The sequence below is a fragment of the Vidua macroura genome, chromosome 5 (genome assembly GCF_024509145.1).
Source record: "Vidua macroura isolate BioBank_ID:100142 chromosome 5, ASM2450914v1, whole genome shotgun sequence".
Lineage (NCBI taxonomy): Eukaryota > Metazoa > Chordata > Aves > Passeriformes > Viduidae > Vidua > Vidua macroura.
In genome coordinates this window covers 51117610-51139478 of record NC_071575.1, presented here as the reverse complement: position 1 = coordinate 51139478, position 21869 = coordinate 51117610, and the positions used below count along the sequence as shown (strand labels likewise).

General features: G+C 38.0%; 1 protein-coding gene across 4 annotated transcripts in view; it reads right to left on the bottom strand.

Moving 5' to 3' along the window:
• The window catches only part of CPED1 (cadherin like and PC-esterase domain containing 1), a 148052-nt gene that overhangs the window by 46183 nt on the left and 80000 nt on the right, over nt 1-21869 (bottom strand). For all 4 annotated transcript variants that reach the window (XM_053977349.1, XM_053977350.1, XM_053977351.1 and 1 more), the window contains exon 16: nt 21641-21809. In XM_053977349.1, the coding sequence (XP_053833324.1) occupies nt 21641-21809 (169 nt within the window). The remainder of the gene's footprint in view (nt 1-21640; nt 21810-21869) is intronic.

Below are 21869 nucleotides of genomic sequence, written 5' to 3'. Positions count from 1 at the left end.
TCACATACTGCAGCCTAGTGAACCTGGTTAATTTTATTTTGAAACAGTATAGCAGAATTTCTACAAGAAGTGACTGCATGTTTGGTACTGCTGAGGAAGCAGTACCAAACAGCTGACCAGCAGTAATGGAAAGCAATACAGCAGAGACCCTGTGCACCCCACCAGTGCATCACTAACACACCTCTAGCCAAAGATGTCCCAGTCAAAGGTTTTAATCTATTCTGGAATTAACTTTCTCAATCCAGTTTTATCTGATGTTCCTTCTTGGAGACTCAATCTGAATTGCCATAGAACCATAAAAACACAGAACACTGAGTTGGAAGGGACCTCAAGAATCACCTGGTCTAACTTCTTTGTCAAAAGGACAGTCTAGACAAAATGACCCAGCACCCTATCCACTGAATCCTAGCTGTCCAACATTGGGCAATCCACCACTTTTCTTTGTGGTTTGTTTCAATAGCTGACCTCATTGTGAAAAATGTTCCTTCTGTGTCCAAATGGAATTTCTCCCAGAGTAATTTATATCATTACCCTAATCTTTTCTATGTAACTCCTTGTAAAAAGGGAGTCTCCATCTCCTTTGTAGCCACCCTTTAAATACCGGAACGTGGTGCTAAAGTCTCCCCTAAGTCTTCTTTTCTCAAGACTGAACAAAGCCAGTAGTCTCAGCCTTTCCTCATCTGGCAGGCTTCCCAGTCCTTTGATCATCTTTGTGCTGGACCCCCTCCAGCCTGTCCTTGTCCTTTTTGTGTAGTGGAGACCAAAACACAACCTTCCAGGTGCAAATATTTTGTCTTGGCTAAAATCCCAAATGAGTGGATTTTTTTCTTGACTGGAAAATTAGGTTTGCATGGTATTTAAGGTGACAGAGAACCATCTTTTTGAACATCGATTCATCATCAAAGTATATAAGACATCAAATTGCAAACACAGTTGCCTTAGGACAACTACACTGATTTGGAACTGTGGAGAATTACATAAACCAGTAACAGAAAGCTTCTCTGAAAACTGACTAGTCAGATATTTTGATCCAGGATGATCACTGGTATATGATTCAGAAGGAACCATTAAGACCATCAGCAGGACAATTATTTAAGGTGCTGTCCCACTTCTTATGAAGGACAAAGCCAGTCAGGAGGAGGACACAGAAGTACTCATCTTGCATCCATCTGAATCTCTCCTCACTAATGGCATATCACCAATGAAACTATTGGCCAGGAAGCAAATTACCCTCTCCTGTCAGAGAAGAGCTCTCTAAGGAATAATCTACCTATTTTGTTACATAGCCAGAAGAACCTGGAGCAGATTGAGAACAGGAGGCGGTCACTAAGAATGAGGAAGATAGGACACAACTGAGTTGAGGGCAAAAGAAAAAGAAACTAGGAGCTACATTCCTTTTTATTTTGGGGTAAGACTGGAGGAAGCAGAAGAATATTCTCGGTTAAAGTTCATTTTAGGAAAAACTCACCTAATTGCTTCAATTCCAATATGCTGAACCAGCCTTCAAAAGAAGCCTCTTTGGACATCTGATAATCAAAGTAGGAGTAGAAAAACTGAAAGCCTGAACAATGAATCAGTATTTCTGAACCTAATTAACACATGTATCAATTAACTTCCAAAGGAATTATTCACATTTTATTGTAGAACTTGCCAAGATGATAACAAAACTATTTCATGCCTTCTGTTGAACCACTATTTATGCTTTAGCCCATTCTTTAAAATAGAATGTTTAGTTATATGCAATAATTCAAATGTGAAATTCAGTGATTTCTGAAACCCCAAGTACAAAAACCCACCTGTCAAATGAAAATAAATGATCCTGTCTCAGACCTAAGGTTAATACTGCAAACATTCAAAGTGGCATATATCTGTTAAGTTTCTTTATACTCCAGAGGTACAAAAAAAGTAATACAAGTTGTTTCATTCCATTTTTCTGATGTGCTTATTTCAAATGGGAACTCTGATGTTCCCAGGAAAATGATATTATTAAGGAGACTATATCAGTTTTTCAGACAGTGAATGAATGGTTCAGTCCCTCATGCTATTTTCTGATTTAAGATCAGATGCATTATGATGCCCTCAGTCCTGTCTTGGAAGCTGACTCAGATCCCTAAACAGTTTAGGTAAGGTGCTAAAAGTTTGTCATAATCAAGCACTAGATTAAAACAAATACATCTTACCCGGTCTCCAATAAAACACCCTTACCCAAGCTAGCAATGAACAAAGGTTAGGGATATAAATGTATCAGTTCCCAGACATTTGCATTTAAAAGAGTGCTGTTAAGAAAGTCGAATATTATATGTCATAAAATCATCACATAATGAAAGCAATAACAATGAGTTATGGGTTTGGCACTGATCCACCAAAGTTTCCAGATGCTTTGCAAAATGTACAAATCTACAGTCTGTACTCAATTACAAAGCTTCAATTACTTTGGTGGGGTTACGCCAAGCTGGCACGGCGACAGCTGAATGTAGGCTCAGTCCTCATTTGCAACAATAAAATGCAAAAAGTATAAAACAGCTTAAGAAAAAAAAAATCTAAGTTTATTATGGATTACAGTAAACTGCTTCATAATGTTAACATAAAGTATGCAATATATCTGAAAAAAAATGCATGAATATAAGTAATATAAAGAGAATAATATTTCCCTTCTTTTACACAGAAGAATTTCATGCAGTTAATGTTGAATTCTCTGGTAGACATTTCAAGACCCTATGTCTCACAGTTTGAATTTGCTTTCAGGTTGTTTTGAATATGTGTTAGCTATCACACATTTTTTAAAAGATTTCTGAATATTTATTATTAGTTTTCAAAATACATCTTAGTCCTGTGTACAAATCTTGAAATGTGTGGCCAAAGCTGTGTGCACAACTGAAATCAGTATGTGCAAAAGTGTGTTTTTCAAAGCAGAATTAAGATAGATGGGGTTCTGTGAGCCAGGCACCTTCTCATCCCTTGGCAAAAACTCCTTGGAAAAAGAAGAAGTGCCAATTTATCCTTTCTACTGCAAGTTAAGAACTGCTAATAGTGAGACACTATGCAAGTTTCTCCCACTGTGATATACAATGCTTTTTTTGCTGTTTGTATTATGCCTTTAATAGGGATGTCTTCTGGAAGGTTTTCTGCCAGATAGCATTGCTTATCACACTAGCTGCTCTCTATTTATATCAAAGTGTTAGTAATACTGGTAATTGCTGATGTATAAAAACTTACAGTGCACTTTCTCTATAAGGAGAGAGAGGGCCTGAGTCTTAGCACTCTGCCAAACAACCTCTGGAGAAACCTTCCATGGGCTCAGGTAAAAGGAAATAGAGTGACTCCCTCTGAGTATTTTCTACACCATTGAGAAAACTGGACAGCTAATGTATCTGTTTAGCCAAGAATTCACAGACCATGTCCTTACATCCTGGATCTCAAAGTCCTTTTCACCAACAGCCTCTAAAGTGCTCAGTGATTTGATGCAATATTTAAGAGGGTTTAACCCTGTTTGCAATAGGGGGAAAAGGTCATCATTGCAGGGGGTCACTGTATTCTGGGTTTCACCACCTGACATATTTCTGACAAATGAAAGCTCTGTGTTTAACAGTGAATTTAGGAAAGAAAGAACATAAAGTCACATTTGGCAAAACATATAATGTGCACTGTGTAATACTTCAGTGCATTTTATTATTAAAAATAAAAAATGCTTCCATTATCATTTGATCAGGTAAAGTGTTCTTTGTATATACTTTTTTAGTCTTGAGTAAACCAGCTACGGAATACTTGAAAACATTTGATTTAACACTGCTGATAAAATGTTTCTTTGGAGAAATTTTAAAGGTACATGCAAGGACCATGTAACAAAGTACTCAACTTATAGCCACTTGAGTACTTCATTACTCTGTTCATAAATGAGTGGTAAATACAACAACTTGAGGTCTGAAGAGTTACCCAAGTATGATGCTCACAAGATAAAAGACCAGTCACTCCAACACACAATATACAATTAAATTTTCTCCCTCTCCTTTGATTACTTCCCCTACTTACCAAGGCTCTGGCCCAATGGGAATTTTAAAGCCACATGAGGATTTCCAAAATTGCATGTCTTTGACCTCTTTTCCCCTCAAAATTTGATCAAACTCCATTACATTACCAGATGAGGAAGACTAGCATTTTTCATTTTCATAGTTTTTCATTTTGAAAGGGACATTGATGGTGGACCTAACAGATATTTTTCCACAAACATGCCCAAACAAAACAAGTGAATGTTTCTGATGGACACATAAACAGGAAGAAAGACAAAAAGAAAAAAAATAAGGAATAAGAGGCTATATTCTTTCTTTGTTTGTTCTAAATATTCTAGCAGATTATGTTCCACCAATTTGTAAAGACTTCGGGAAATCCCACAGCAAAACTAGTTCAGAAGACAGTATCCAGGCACCATATGTATAAGAAAATCCTTGATACCTATCGACTGCATGTAATCAACAAATACGCTTCTCTGAATTAATAATGTGATAATTCACACAAAAAATTAAACCGATAACTTATTTTTTCATATCTAACAAACGGTCATTTTTCATAGACATTGAAACATGTCATCATGCAAAGAGCAAAAAGACATAGAAGACAAAAGTCAGGAGCATTGATAGATGCTACCAATATGTTTCTGTTTTAGGAATAAATAAATAATGACTGTCCTGAACAAATGTGAACATGGATACAACTATGCACATCCCAGACTTAATAAATATAGCTTAAGACTTTGGGCCTGAGAAGATGGAGACATATGGTATTATTCAGAACAAGTTATCCCACTGATTTCAGTGGAAATGTCCAGTGTGGGAAGTAAAGCTTGCACACCACTTTGCAGAAAAAATGCACTAGATCTTCATGTTTTCCCTCTGAAATCTCATCAAGCCATGGGGATTAGAGGTCCCTGAAGTATTTTGTCTTTTTGCTGTTACTGCATTGTTGTTTAATTCCTGCATTCTATTAGTGTTCCCTTTTGTCTAGAATTTACTTGGCATCTCTTAGAGATTTTTGTTACTATCATAACCAATTTCCAGTACATCAAAACTCTCTCACAATAAAAATCTGAAGTGTTAAACATCTGCTTTAAAAAAGTCCCCCCAAAAGTATCATTAAATTAAAATTGTGCAACTTTTCTGTGAAGCATTTAATCACTTGAAAACGATACTATGGCATATTGCACAATAACTTTGCTTAAGAATGTTTTAGTTTTGATTAAAAGAAGACAATCCCTCAAGAAGGTTTTTTTTTTCATTTTTTTTAAATTTATATCTGTAGCTCAGTAGTCTGAAAAACACTAGGCTGTTGGATCAGGAAAGGTATAGCACAATGGGGACAGTTATCAGGAGTATCAGTAAGGTTTTTGAGTTGTGGTAACATACGTCATAGGAAAAAATTAATATAGCAACAAGAGGTCATGGAAATTACCTTACCTTATCAGGTGACCAGCCAGCAACATTCAGGGTATTCAGGGTTTGGTACAGGTACCAAAACACAGGTATCTAGGGTCACTTGGATTCATTAAGGTATAAAAAATTATTTTGAACATACCTGAGCACTTACACAGAACTAGCAGGTATGCACAGTCCTAGTCTCTTTGGGATTGGCAGCTTGAAGGAATTTGTGATACCAAGCTTCTGATGTGACAAGAAGTGAATATTGAGGCAATTGATACCTGCTCCCTTTCTCTTTGTATCTTTTCCATGTGGCAGTTCCTAGTAGGTTCCTTGATCCTTTTCTAAAGTGATTTCTAAAGTGATTAAGGAACTCAAACTAAGAGATCAGAGTGACTGGAAACATTCCTCAGCCCTTCTCCCAGCAGAGCCTGATATGGCCAGGAAAAGGCTTGTGCCTCTTTACTCCACTGAGGTCAACAAAGAGAAAGCTGACTAAGGGAATGGGACCACCTTGAGATATCAGGATAGCCATTTATTTAAATTGTTATGCCTTTTTGGGTTCTTCTACGGTTTTGGTTTTTTGGGTTTTTTTCTGCTGTTTGCCATCCATGAAGAAAACATAGGCACATAGGGAATGTCTGCAGGAAGAAGAAAATAATAGGAAGTCCCTAAAACACAGGAGCAATGATTCCATAGGAAAGTCCAGGCACTATTTTTATTACAATCTATTAGTGGTATGAACTGAAGATGCTGCAGCTGTCCCAAGGTATTTTATAAATCAAGGCACCCTACAGGACTGTAGTGGGTTTGCATAGCAAACTTTTAGTACAGGGGGAGCTATAGGGGTGATTTCTGTAAGAAACTGCTAGAAGGTTCCTCCATGTCCAAGAGAGCAAATGCCAGCCAGATCCAAGATGGAACAACCTCTGGTCTAGACTGAACCAATAAGAGATGGTGCTAGTGCCTCTGGGATAACAGAGTAAAGAAGAATATAAAATATTTATTGTGCAGAAGTAATTGTGACCAGAGAATGGAGGAGTGAGAATATGTGAGACGAACAACAATGCAAACACTAAAATCAGTGGACAAGGAAGGAGAGGAGCTGCACCAGGTGCTAGAGCAGAGATTTCTATGCAAAACCTGGTGCAGACCACGGTGTGACAGGCTGTGCCCCTTCAGACTACGGAGGTCCACGGTGAAGCAGAAATCCATTCACAGCCCATGAAGGAGCCCCATGCTGGAGCAGGTGGATGCCTGAGACGAGACTGTGACCCCGTGGGAAGCCTGCCCTGGAGCAGGCTCCTGGCAGGGACCTGAGAAGCTGTGGAGAGGAGTCCATGCTGGAGTAGGTTTGTGATTGCATAGGGGACCCACATGGGAGCAGTCTGTTCCAGAAGGACTTCACCCTATGGAAAGGGACACATGCCAGGGCAGTTCATGACAAACTGCAGCCTGGGGAAGGACTCACACTGAAGAGGTTTGTGGAGGACTGTCTCCTGTGGAAGAGATGTCATGCTGGAGCAGCAGTAAGGACTCCTCTCTCTGAAGAGGAAGCAGCAGCAGAAACAACATGTGGTGAACTGGCCATAACCCCCATTCCTCATCTCCCTCCACCACTGATGGGGAAGAGGTAAAGAATCAAGAACAAAGTTAAGCCCAGGGAAGAAGAAAAGGGTGGTAAGAAATGTGTTTTTAAGGTTTGTTTTACTTTTCATTATCCTACTCTGATTTTCATTGGTAATAAATTCAACTAATTTCCCTAAGTCAAGTCTGTTTTGCCAATGACAGTTATCACTGAGCGACCTCTCCCTGACCTTATCTCGACCCACAAGCCTTTCATCATATTTTTTCTTACCTGCTAAATTTAGAAGGGGAGGGATAGAGTGGCTTTGGTGGGCCTGGGTCAAGCCTGGGTCAACTCACCACAAAGACATATGAGGAGTAAACATAAATAAAATAAACAATTCTAATGGAAAAATAGGCTGTTTCTCACACCTGAAACAGAGATACAGGTTTTGTTCAGAAACTCTCAAATCATAGAATCAGACTGTCCAGAGCTGGAAGGGACACATAAGAATCACTGAGTTCAGCTACTGACCTTGCACAGGGTCAAGAGTAACCCCCTGTGTCTGAGAGCATTGTCCAAACACTTATTGAATTCTGTCAGGCGGGTACTGTGACCACTTCCTTGGAAGCCTGTTCCAGTTCCCAAACATCCTCTGGATGAGAAACCTTTTCCTAATATCTTGTCTGATACAGCTTCATGCCATTAAAATAAAAATGCTGGCCAGAACACTGGCCACAGGTTAAGTGAATTACACATAATCTCAGACCTCTAAATCAAATGCCCTCGAGAAGACAGTATCTCTTTTGCAGGGACAACACTGTGTAAGTGAAGGTGACTTTATGCTGCAGTGATTTTCAGAAGAAATTTTCCCCTCTTTAATGGGGTTAGACAGAGGAGGCAATGCCTTCCTTAGAGACAAAGGAATAACAGAATGACAGGCTGAGACAACAGTCCACCTGTACCACATATTACTCAAATTCTTTACTGAAGTCCAGAGGACTTCTGCATATGATGGCTCATTGTCATGGCTGTTTCACTTTTCATGCCATGCTCAGACATTAAGCCACTCACAACTGCTCCTTCTTAAATAAACTCCAGAAGCCTTTGATCTGTTTTCTACAAGGCTTCCCAGCAGATATTGGCATCTACTTTATTTTTCAGACAACACCAATGGAATGAGACTTATGAATAACTTCTGTCCTCTGAAGCAGTCTGGTTGCAAACAGCTGAGTACATGCCACTCAATGGAAGATTTATGATCAGCAACAGAAGTGTGTTTCCCTCCTAAAACTTATATATTTTTCAAGATGAGAATCACTGCCAGTGTGGCCAACACATGAAGACTGAGAGTTTTACACTGAAGATCCAACTGTGTTTGACACTAATTTGTAAAACTTGTAAACAGATGAATGTGCAAGGCATCTTCAGGTGATGCTTAAAGTGGAATTTTAAAATTTATGCATTTTATTACAAAGTCCAGGCATTAGCTTCAGGGCAGCAGGTATCTGAGTTCACATTATCAGTCACAAAAATACTAAAAACCCTGGGGGAAAAGTCTCAGGTTCTAAAATGAATTGCTATAGCACTGAATATTGCCAGTATCATATTGCTGTGTTTCATACAGAGCTGTACATGTAAATTAACAGTCTGAGATAACTGGAAAATATGCTTGATTCAATACAATTAAATGAGAAACAGAACTATGTTTAATCATAATGATATGAACAAAAATCTAAATAAATAAATAAATAAATATACCAAAAGTATTGCAAAATAGACCACAGTAATTCTTTATTAAGAGATCTAATATTGCAAAACTTAGGGATCTAAACATTGCATGAGAGGAATAGATTTTTCTTTGAAATACAGCGAAATATGATCCCAACCAATGTTTCTCAGCAAATAGACTGACTGTCTTTAGCAAAAGGGCAAGGACTCATTACAAGAGTGGTAGTATATGCAAAAGTAGGTAAATGAGCTTCAAGAGTCCATTTAAAGTTCAAGCTCATTTTCTTCCAGTAATTAATCAGACCCTAGGTCACCCTTACTGAGATACTCATGTATTCCATTCTGTTTTCTGCAATGCATCCCATCTTTTCTCTATTAATCTAGTTTTAACTGGCCACCAATTTCATTGCAACATTCTGCAAATAATTTCGGCAGATTATTATAAATATTTATATTTATTTCAATTTTATCAAATAAAAGATCACTGCGTAAGAGTTTCATTCATAATCCTTAAGTTGACAAGCATCTGTAGTGGCTGGAGCTTCTTATCCTAAAGGAAACAAGACTGGACTTGATGATGACCTGACTGCAGCTACTCTGATGTGATTGATTTAAATTTTTCCCTTGTTTATATCTACACACTCTAGCCCTGAACAAAATCAGAAACACTCATTGTCCACCAGCATTCCACACTCTTATGTTGCATTATGTTTAGTAAACACCTAACTTAACAACATTCATCACACAGGTTGTTCATTTTATTTGTGCAGCTAAACAAAATAGATTGAAAGCACACACACAAAGGATTAAATGGCCTGAATTCCAGATGGCTTGCTTGCTCCGTAAAGTAACAGTATCTGCTGAGATGATCATGGCACTGTAGTTCTTTCTCCTTACCAAATACATGCAGTAGGAAGTTTTTCTCTGCTCTTTTGTCATCTTCTTTGCTGCTCTCTTATTTCGTGACCTCTGAGTTAATCCTTCTATTCTTCCTATTAGCGAGTTTAAGCAGGCAAACTTCAAACAGACTAGTGATGGGTCACAAGGTTTAATGGGCATGTAGATAATCATCTAAATTACATTTCTGCAGCTGATGGGCCAGACAGGCTTAGAGAGTAACTTTACCAGCTTTCACTGTTAATCAGAAGGGATTGTGTGTCTCAGTATGTATCTGCCTTTGCCTGCCTCCCTGAGGGCCTAGGTCATACTGACTGATTAACAAAGGCAGCTGCATTAGGTTTCCTCTCCTGAAAAGTGTGGCATGGAGGCCCAAATGACTTGAAAGGCAAATGTGACCACAGCTCAAACACCAAGCACTCTTCTCATCACTGTGGAATTGCTGGCCCTCCTCTTGCAGGTTATGATACTCTCAGCACAACAGTTGTTGCCAATTTTCATGATCTGTTAACACTTAGGAAGCCTTATGCTGAAGGCTCTTCTTTCACATCTATTGTGGTATCATCAAGGAGAAAATTCAACAGGCTATTTCACATTTTCAGATGAATTTGAGAGCAGTATATGAGGTGAACTGAAAAGAATACACCAATTGAACTGTCAATAATGAATGCCCTGGATTTCAGCTTTGAAACACAGACTGTAGAGGGCCAGGTAAGGAGAATAACAGTAGGATAGAGAGATTTTACAGCTACAGAAATAGCAATGGATCTATACTGTGAAACTGATTTTTTCAGCAAAGAAAAATGTATCAAATCTGAGTCTCTTTTTTGTTATATATGGGTAATTGGGTTTTATATAAGTGATTGTGTTTTATACCTACCCTGATTCCAAAAGGAACAAGAGCAGCGATGGATTGGCTTCCTGACTTTGGCAGAAGTTTGTCCCTCAGGTATTGGACTCATCTTGCATAGTAAATGCTTTTCAATGACTAATTTTACTGTTCTTTATCAAGTTGTTAAGCAAACACAAAATCAGACCGATTAAAATATGATTATCCATGCAAGAAGCTTTTACCATCTTACTCAGGAGCACCATAGGCAGAAACTTATGGTGTTTTATTGCAGTCTTTAGAACAGTAAAGCCTTTTTTATACATTTATAGCTCTGTACAGAAAAGAATCTGACAAGCCAGCTAGGATTCTATTTTGGACCTCAATCAAGAACATTCTACAAGAAGAAGCTACTGAGGAACAAAGTAAAATAATCTAGAACACTGACTTCCTTATTTGTCTCTTGAACTTTGAGAAAAGAAGTTGGATTATGAGTTTCCTAAGTTTTTCTCGATGAAACTACAAAACATCTAGGTTTCTGTGACCTAGGTACAACTACATCTGACTGATGTTAGAGACATCTCAAGCTTCTTAACAAAGGTGACCAAATTTCCCACTTTTATCATGGACAGGCCCAGAATCAAGGATTGAGCCATTTTGTGATAAAATCTTCAGGTCTGTTTTGTTTGAGGTATTCACTGAGATATGGAATTATCCCCTTTCCCATTTTTTGTGTGGTGGCCTGAATAAGTTACTGACACCTGGAGTCACAGCATCCTCAGCTCTTTCAAGGAGAAGAAAAATGGTCAAACCCCTATACAATATCATGAGACCCACGGTAGGATTTTGGTCATGTCCCACCCATCTTTATTAAAATGGCACACAGGGAAAACAATCTGCATTTCAAATATACATTGTGACCATATGGCTGAAAGAGGTGACAGCCTTTATGCAGTGCAGCAATAAAACACTTCACTCTTCATTGTTCTATTGTGCCATTTGGCTGAACTGCAGAATCATTTTTGCTTTTATTTTACCAAATCAGACTGCCATTTTTATGACTGTCATTAAAAGTCTAGACAAATTGCTATTAAGACTTATGATGACATTACTATTACTTATTAGACTTCCCTTTATATCTTCACAACAACCTATACCCTCCACTTCACAGCTTATCAATGCCAAAATGCCACCAATACTTTCCATTAGCATCAAAAACTGAGATGATCAAATACCAGCAATTATTTCTGGAGAAGCAGTAGGAGGTATACTTTTTTCTGCAGACTCATTTCTTGATCCTACATGTTAAGCAATAAGTCTAGTTAGGTTAGATACAGATTACATGGAAGCCAAAGGGAGCCTTTTCCCTATTCAAAGGGCTTGAATTAAGGATATTTTTATTTTCTTTTACTGTTATACACATCACAAAATTGGGCACAGAAGCTATTACTGAATCCAAATGACAGTCTACTTGGAGAGTCCTAGAACTGGAAGAACTGAGGTGTACAACTGTATAACTGAGGAACATGCAACTTCTGTGTGCCTCAAACGTGGCTTCAGACAGTTTTAGCATACATCCCTCATGGTATGTCTAGAAGCATGACAGAAAATCTTGCAGAGTAACAAGCTCATGTACCAGAAACGGTGATATTCTGTTAGCATGTAGCTGGAATGGCCTGTATGCCATGTAGCACAGGCACTTTGTTCCTTGTACCTCGACCAGCTTGCGCACAGTCAGCACAAACAGCCCCTAACTCCACTGCCACATCAGCCTCTTAACGAGTGCCACCATTCACCAAAAAAATGTAATCAATGCACCAGAGAGCCCTGGTGTAGCACACAAAGCTGTTTCTCAAGCTTCTTAACAAAGGTGACCAAATCATGCACAAGCCTGGAACTCAAGGACTGAGCCATTTTGTGATAAAATCTTCAGGTCTCAGTTTTGTTTGAGGTATTCACTGAGATATGGAATTATATAAGTTAAACTTAACAACAACTTTTGCTTCAGTACAAACTGCAGTGACCATTTATAAAAACCCCACAGATTTGCCTCAACATATACTTTGCAAATACTTCACCCATATGCCTGTAGTGATTTGTCTGTGATTCATAAAGTGGCAGTCTGATCATGGTTGTAATACTTTGTGTGCTGTCATACAGTGCAAGTTATTTCTAATTAATGAACTTTCTCTTCATTAATCAGACAGAATTCAATACATTGACAGATTGCAAACACTGATACAGCTATTTACCCAAAACATAAGCTAAATATTTCAGTTCAGAAACTTTGGATGACCTCTTCTTCCCTACCCCCTTCAACTATTGTACTTTTAAATGTCGTTGGATTTTCTAGAACTTGTAAAAGAGAACTGCTGAACTCAAACTTTCAAGTTTTCATACTTACGTGGTTCATTCAAAGACCTGTAAGGCTTTATGATTTACTGAGCAGTTAATTTTTAAGTCCTGATATTGTATAGTTGGAAATGGAAAAATCAAAATATTATGGGCTTCACTCTACCTTCCTAATTTAGTCTAGTTAACGTAGGCAATGCAAATCCTGACCCAACATGGTGATTGAGACAGCTAAGCTAGGTTCCCTGTGGAATCATGGAACAACAGCAGCTGGTAGCGGGAGACAGAATCCTCAAGTACATCATCTGTTCCTCTCCAGACATCACAGGTGCCTTCACAAGGTAATATCATCAGTACAACCCAGGGTGTGACTCAAGAGAATCAGCCTCTGCCTGTCCAGTGTCTGGCTCCAGCAGTGCCTTTCTGTAGGTAGGAGCAGCCAGAAGGAAGAAACCCAACTAGTCAGGCTGGGCCAGGACCCCCACCAACACTCCTTCTCTTGGCCTCAGGCTGAGGTGATTTGAGCATGTGGCTCGCTCTTCTCCCTAAAATGCCATCAGTCCACCAAGCTACAGGTCTCTGCCTGAACTGCACCACAATGCAGCAATGCATGGAGAAATTACTCTGTAGGGCAGAGAGAGGAAGCAAGAATAAGCACAAAAAAACTCTGTGGTGTGAGGAATCTTTTGCAAAAGTTAGTGCTACCAGTTCTCTAGCAAAATGTAATTGATTCCAGTAGTGTTACTGGACCTCTATTATATAAAAAAAAACATCAAAAATAAGAGCAAAGAAGGACCATGACTGAAAATCTAAATATGTGGGATGATTGCCTGATAACTTAGCACAAACAAAAAACCACATAGCTGACAAAAATTATATAAAAATAGTTTTTCTGATAAACTCTTCCAGAGAACAGTGTTCTCCCAGGAACAGAATTGCCTACCCAGCATTTACTGTCATCTGTCTCCTTTCACAGCCACCCACAATGATTTGCTGCTATTATTTAAAAAGACATCTTAATCCTTACGTTAAAGGCAAGGAATCAGAAAAACCTGGATCTCTTCCAGTCTCTACTAGCAGCCTGTCATGGGCTCAGAGATAGCAGTGTATCTACAGAATTTGCACCCACAGCACTGTATCTGCCTCAGCACCTCCCATCCTGTAGCACCATAGGGAGCAGCCATTGTAAGGCTGAAATGTCCAACCATACACCCCACCGGCACCACTGGGATTTTTTTCACTAGGTGCAATCATATAGGTCACAATTGAACTCCCTGACACTTTTAGTTAAGCAATTATGAGTTTCTCCTTGGCTAGTTTATGGGCAGATCTTCATCTTCTCTATCTTTAATGCACACTCCTGGGATTACATCAGTAATTGTATGAAAGGGAAGAACAGCCTAAGCACACAAAAGAATGGAATTGTCAGGTTGTTGAGATTTTTCTTTTATCACATAGTTTTCTACTAATGACATTTTTCTGTGGCAGCATAGCAGCAAAATAACAATTCAAGTCAGGAGTCACCTGAGTATCTAGGAGGGTGGGATGTTCCTAGTAAGACTTTGCTAAATTGCAAACACATAAAAGAAGAAAAGAACAGTAGGAAATACTAAATTTTCCACTGCTGAGGTAGGAGGTGCTACAAAAAAACTCTAGTTGTGTCAATAAATTCAGTGGTGCTGAAGACTGGTATTCACTCCTGACTTAAGAAATTCTTATCCACAAGAGTGCCAACCAAGGAAAAGGAACACTAGAAAAACTAAGGCTGAAAGCTGCCTATAAAATTCTCAGTCTTTAAAGCCTGAGAATTATTATAGCAACTTAAAACTTCTGGCTAACGATTATAAACCAAATTAGTTTGTTGGTGTCATCCCAGTCACTATTGGCTTATAACTGTTGAATCACTGAATCAGTATTCATATAGATTGTCTCAAAGCACTGGTGGCAATTTATCCATCAGTTATCCGTGTAACACACCATTTCCCAAGTACAGTGCATTGTTATAATGACATATTTAGCTGATGCTACATGGAAACATCCACTCTCTTCAGTCTCTGCCTGAAACTTCTGGAAACATTTCCTGGAGGGTATCTGGTATTAATATTGAATCATATGTTAAACAGGAAACTTAGCTACATAGTGAAGACCAAGTGCAACAAGTATAAAATCAGGAGTGTAAGGAAAATACTGTAAACTGGAAGACTGTTAACTTTTCTCCAGGCAGCTGGAGCCAACATAACTTGAGCCTTAAAGTTTGGGCTCTGTAATGTGGCATCCCCAAAGTATTGGAGGGTAGAATGATGATCCTAGTCAGGCACAGCCTACTGGAGATACAGAATAAAACTATAATTTTTTATTCCATGCTCAGAGCAAGAGATGCCTAAATAGAATCACATACAGACTCATTCTTTTGCTATTTTTTCCATTTTATTCCCAAGTTCTGCCCATTTGCTCTGTGTGGCCTCTTCAGAGTGCAGCAGATGTCTCACAGAGAGCACTGATTATGTGAACTCATGACTACCAGATGATAGTGCAGACTGTCTATGAAGCTAACTTTGCAGGTGAAAGATGGGCTTGACTCCTAGAGCATTATATTAATTCCTTCAGAGGAATGGATCTATGCTCTGCTGTGGTTTTGAGATGTTTCCTTAAAGCAGCAGATGCTGGCTGCTGATTAAGATGTCAGCCTAACAGCAACATCCTGAGATCCAAAAGGAGTTTAGCACAGAACTGCATAAATGTAAAGAATAGCCATCATAATTGTTAATTGTTCCTCTGACTCATCTACAGAGCAATGTTTTAAATCGTCACAAAAGTCTTTGGTATAATTAAGAAAATGTGGTAAGCCTTCTCTCCCCAGTGGTATAGATGTTGACAAAGACAGAACATGCTGACTCTACAAAGTTTGCTCTGAGATACATACATGAATTAACCCTCTACATGAAAATTAGCGAAGTGTATTCATTATTTGAATCTCTCCCTTCTACATCATCTTAAATATACTAATTTTTTAAGCACCAAGTTGTGTTATTCAATTTAGGTCTTTGTTCAGTTTATACTTACAGTGAATGGTGACTAAACATCCCTTGATCTTTAAAACACCTTCAAGTAGTTCTTTAGATTGTTCTCAGACGTTGTTTGATCTAGATATTTAGCAAAATCACTAAAAAATTCAGCAGTTTTATGTGAGTGAATTCACTCAAAAGCATTGCCTGGCATATATAATGGAAAAGAATTCAGCTGTATATTTCTGTCAGGACAGGTACTCAATCAGTATAACTTGGAATTGCTCTCCTGAAATTAATTGAACCATGTTGACATACAGCAGTTGAAGACGTAGGACCTCAGCCTCCTTTTTATGGCAGTCTCTCTCTATTAGCTCTCTATTTTGTGGCTTTCACCTGAACTGCTGACAATTTAACACATGTTCCATTTGCTAGTATTTGCTCCTCAAGGCTATGTGAACCTCACTTTGTTTTTCCTGGGAAGTGGGTTGCAGTCACACAGAAACAAAATAATTTATAGGTTAATAGCAATGCAAAAGTACTTCTAGTGTTTTGTGTGTTTTCACCCATAAATCAGTTCTACAATTTTTGAACATGAAGCTCCTGCTCATTTAAAACCAGCAAGAGCTTTAAACCCAATCTCAATGTGAATTTCTTTCATGAAGAAAAAAAAAGCTTCCTTAAACAGCACCCACTTTCCCTCCTTCTGTGCTCAGCAGCTCATTACTTCCCCTGCACTTACCCCCTCCCTTGTGTTCACACAGAGAGAATGAGAACCTTATCCTAGAAACTAGTTCATCTTAAAAATGTTTTCCCATCTGTTTCATGAGTAGCTGCAGGCAGGGAAAAGGATGCTTAAGTTGGCATTGCTCCTGGAAAACATGATTGTCATACTGTACTCTCACCAGTGTTTCTGAGGAAAATTTAGACTTGGCTATTTCAGACCTAATGAGCGAACTTTTTTGTTGTCCCAGCCACTCCCTCCGTAAAAAGAGTTAGGACCCTGGGCTTTCACAATGGATAAAATATCTAACAGTTATACCAATACAAATTTTGAATGCTAAAAATTTTAAGTCAGATAGTCCTCACTGAATCAAAACATCCTCTTTTGAATAGCAACAACAACAACAACAACAACAACAACCAAAAAAAAAAAAAAAACCAATCTAAAACTAATTTTTTGATGTCTGGGGCATTTTTATGTAGTTTTCTGAAAAATTCAAAACCACTAAAAAAAAAAATTTCACCAGCTCTATGCCTGAGAAGGCAGACAAATGCAATGCATGATTGCTCCTATAATGGATATTCTTTTTTTTCTCTAAAAGGGAAGTAAGCTAACTTTGCAAATAAGATACAGTCTGGTTGCTGATATAATTAGGCTGTTGTTCCAGAGGTGCACTTTCTATGACTTTTCAAGCAAGACACTCAAACTCAGAAATGAGTTGACCCTAAGAGGGTCAGCTGCTGCTACAATAACTACAACAAAACCTAAGAGTCTGTTCATGGCATTTACGATGTCATTAGGACAGAAGAGATGGGTCATTTGTAAGGGCGGTCACACTGAATCTAATGAAGCCAATGGGAAATTCAGAAGAGACTAGTGTGCATCCAGCCTGTCCTACTACAGAACAAGTTCTTTGTTTCTCTCCTAAGCTGTTTGTTTGGGTTTTTGTTTTGACATTATTTAATATTTGCAAGGTTCTTTGAAATCTTTGCATGAAAGTACTAGGCAAAGAGTTAATATGTGTTTCTATAACTGACAGTTTTTACTTCTACTGTCTGGTATGAAAAGCTTTGCAATGGCAACAGCACACAGTTTAAAATAAAGTAAAACCATTTTATTTTCCTTTGGAAATGTATAACTTGAGCTGTAAAAAAAATTAGGTATTCTCATTTAGGTATTCTGTCTCCTGAGCAAAAAAATGAAATAACTTCCTTTTTTTTTTTTTTTAAGTTTTCTTCCTTTCTAAAGACTTTTTCATCTCTACTCCAAAAAGCCTATACTAAAGTTAAATATAGTTAATATGCTAGTCTTAGGTCTTAATTGCTTTTGATCAATAGAAATTTAGTAGACAGACAGAGAAATAAACATGTTGCTGCTAGCATTTTGTTTCCAGCTGCATTGCAGCTGTTTAGTGTTATATGTCAGCAATGCTATGCCAGTATCTCATCATAAGCTCTGTTGGGCTTCTTATGCTATCAGGAAAACAATATGATAAAATGATTTACAAAAATACAAGAGATAATAATACATAAGAATAAGGTGTTCTGTAAACATCAGGAAAGTTTTTGAAGCTGTTCTGTAAGTTCATTCTTTCAGACCTGCAAAAGCTGTAGGACAGCCAGAACATCAGCCCACTGCACTGCACTGATTTTGGAATCAAATGTACAAATGCACAAAAGAAAATGACAGAGGATGAAACATACTATGCTATAAAATATAGCATTAGCTATCCATTGCTCTCAATATAAATGCAAACCCAAATAAATATCTGTATTATTAAAATACAGCAACAAACCAAACCCAAACTCACCCACAACCAACCAACTGACTAAACAAACAAACAAAACAAGCCATGTGGCAACAGGACACTGTAGGTACAAATAGATGCAGAAGTTCACAGGGTCAAAAAAGGTTCCCTAAGCACATCAGTAGTTAATCCCCATGATTGCAACTAGGCAAATATTAACAGTCAAAGAGGCAGCATCCACACATTTCAAGTGAGGCATAGATAGATCTGCTTGCATTTTAAAGATAATGGGCAGTGCAAGAATGAATAAAATATTTTGTCCTTTATGACAGTATGTACATAGTCTGGGATCTTTCACTTGAGAGTGATGCTGATAACTCTGTTTTAAGAGCTCACTGGTTTTTCTGCTGACTGCCTTGGATTTTGACTATCTTCCATATCACAGCTTCAGAGGTGATAATGAAATGGCATCACTTCTTTCATGGATACTTAATTTGAATATTGTCAGCAATTGCACAAAATTAAGTTCAAGCAAAAATCAATAACCTCTCCATCTGCAGTCCAAACAATACTGTCAAAATGCAGAACACAGAATGGAAGGCAAACAAATCTGCTGAAGGTGCTATTGTGAAATGACAGTTTATCCTCCACTAATTTGGTTTTAATGGGGATATTACAGCTGCTATCAAAAAGTACAGGAGACAATATTTTTTCCCTTTTTAGGGAACCACACACTTCTCAACTCAATACCTTGAAATTAATCCAGGATTGTTCAACTGCATGAGAATTGTTAGACTGTTGGAAATCACATCCCACGCTCTGTCTTTTTATTGTAAGCTTCCTTATAGTATCATCTTGCAGTGAAACCTGAATATCCTCAAGAGATTAAACATAAAAGAAGGTGAGGAAAAAAAGCTGCTGGATTAGAATTTTAACTGAAGACTTCTACGAAAAAGACCACAGCACTATAGTGTGACCACAGGCCACACTACTGGCCTGTCTCTACTCATGTGTGATCCCAATTGTGCCAAGTGTCCAAGAGTCCAAAGACTCCATCAGCTCATGTTGTATTTATCCTTTTTCTCCTAAAACAGGGTTTCATTACTAAGAGAACAAGTATTCACACCACTGATGGGAGTGTATCAACTGGCTCTGCAAGACTCTGTAATTTTCTCCGGTATGAAGAGCAAACTGTAATGATGCTGTTTAAGACCTGAGTTTTGTGTTGATAAAAAAAAATATTCTAAGCAATAGGCAATACATTCTGTTCTAGCAAATAGGAAAAAATGCAGACTTTTAAATGTTTTAGAATGCCATTTCTATCTCCAGCTCCAGCCTTTGTTTGTTTTTTAAAGGCACTCTCTGATAAGTTTGCCTCTAACATATCTGAAAGGTGTTTTAGAATCTCATACTGAATCTTCACAATGCTTATTAGATACCACAAGAATGCTTTTCATCTCATTTTTACTCTAAACTCCTGAAGTCATCCCTAGCTCTGAACAACTGTATTAGTTAGAGGGTAGGTATTCACAGAGGAGCAGAAAACCAAGCTCAATCAAAAAAAATTTCTAAAACACTTTTCATCAGTCTAGATCTCTTCGCCTTCAGAGTGTTTCAAAGATTCACATTGAGTCTCATAAACAGTATCATAAAACATTAACAAAAGTGTAAATTCTGGTGTCAGAAGATATTTTTGAGGTTGAATTCCTGTTCCTACATTCAGATACTTGTCCAAAACAAGGAAACAAAAAGAACTTTCCTCACATCTTTCCAGCCAGTGTGTTCTCCTAGTAATATAACTCTAGTTCAATTTACTGCTGTTCTCATTTTCATATTAAGACATACGTAAGATGTCAAGCAGGTTGCTGTACAACTGAACTGAAATCTCAGCTATTATATGTGTTTATTCTTATTTTACTGTAGCAACTATTAGATGTAGTGTTGAGTCAGTGCAAATAGTAAGAAGACAGTCCTTGACATTTTGAGCTTGTAAGAGAAGTCCAAGAGAAGAGACAGAGAATAGGTGGAGGGCCAGACAGCACCATAATCAGGTATTCAGGTCAGCAGTCAGTACACTGTGACTACTACCTACATTTTCTCTGGCAGTCCTGATTTGCAGATTGAGATAATTATTGTCAACATAGAATTTGCTATCAACATTTATAATCTCTTTGACTCCTGTTTTAAGCCCTAGTGCTTATTTCTCCACAAGAAAAACAAAAACCCTTTTGATCTGCCCCATCATATAAATGCTCTGCCTTCTACCACCCTGGTCTCCCAACTTCTTTTGCAGTATATGGAAAGAAACCAGGGAAGGGAAGCAAGTTTTGCTAAAGGATATACTAAGATTTTCATACAGAAAATAAATAAAGATAGGATTAGATATCTGACATGAACAAGCATGACAGTTTCAACACAATAGTTTTGAAAATTGTGCTTCCTGGTTGCAGAATTAATTGTAACAAAATATTTTACTCCTGGATGCTCTGGAATGAACCCACCAATCCTTTTAATCTGCCTAAAATTCCAAAGAAAAATACACTGCCAGTGATTACCATTTACAATGTCACTTCCTTCTTTGAACTGCCTGGTTTATCTTTGCCCATCATATCAAGCAGCACCCAACATTTAGTCCTCAAACTGGAATACAAACTGCTCTGATCCAGCATGTGTCCCAGGTTTTCTCTCTTATGCATAATATTTTTATCACTATAGTTTCACTAACTAAAATATTCACTCTTACTTTCATTAAGTTTCTTCCATTTTTGTGTCTAATTTAGCCTGAACTCCCCTTTCCCAGCCCTTATTAAGCCATATCGGATAGACTGCTTCTTTTTTCATTCAACAGACCCACTCCTTCCTAAGGACTGCTATTTGTTGGGAGTAAATTACGTGCATTCCCAAATTTGTATTTGGATAAATTTGACGTAAGCAACAGTCATCCCTTCCCTTGGAATTATGAGTGAGTCTTTTTTTACTGTGTTTATTGACCTAGAATAAACAGTTTTCATTCATAAATTATGTAGCAGCATTTGTCTTGAACACTGATAAAGATACTGTCATCATAAATATCTTTCCTGATAAAAGGATTTCCATGGCTCCAATGTCAGAGAGAGACAGTTATGAAAAGTTATAAGAAAGTTTTGGCTGACCAAAGTAAGGATTACTTAACCTGGAGCTCTCAAATACATGGTAACAGGTACTTATGCTGGGCTTGCCTTTTATATCCAAAATGTTGTATAAATGCTGAATTTCATACAATCTCAACAAAAACTGGCTCTGCATGAGCTTTGGCTCATGTACCCTAATTTATACCATGGGATGAACAGAAACCAGCTACACCTATTAATGTGTATAGCAAAAGAATGAAGAGACAATACCTGCACAAACCCACACATCATATAGTCATCAAACAAAGGGAGGCTAGGGCGGTCTTCTCGATAAATTGTGATTCTGTAGCTGCTCACAATCTCAGGGCTGGGCTGCGAATCATCCGTTAAGAGAATGATGACTTTGTTCAATCCAAGGCCAAGGGGGTAGTTAGCAATGCTGTATGACAAAATAGGAAAGAAGTGCAATAATCACTAAAGAAACAAAGATTTACATCCT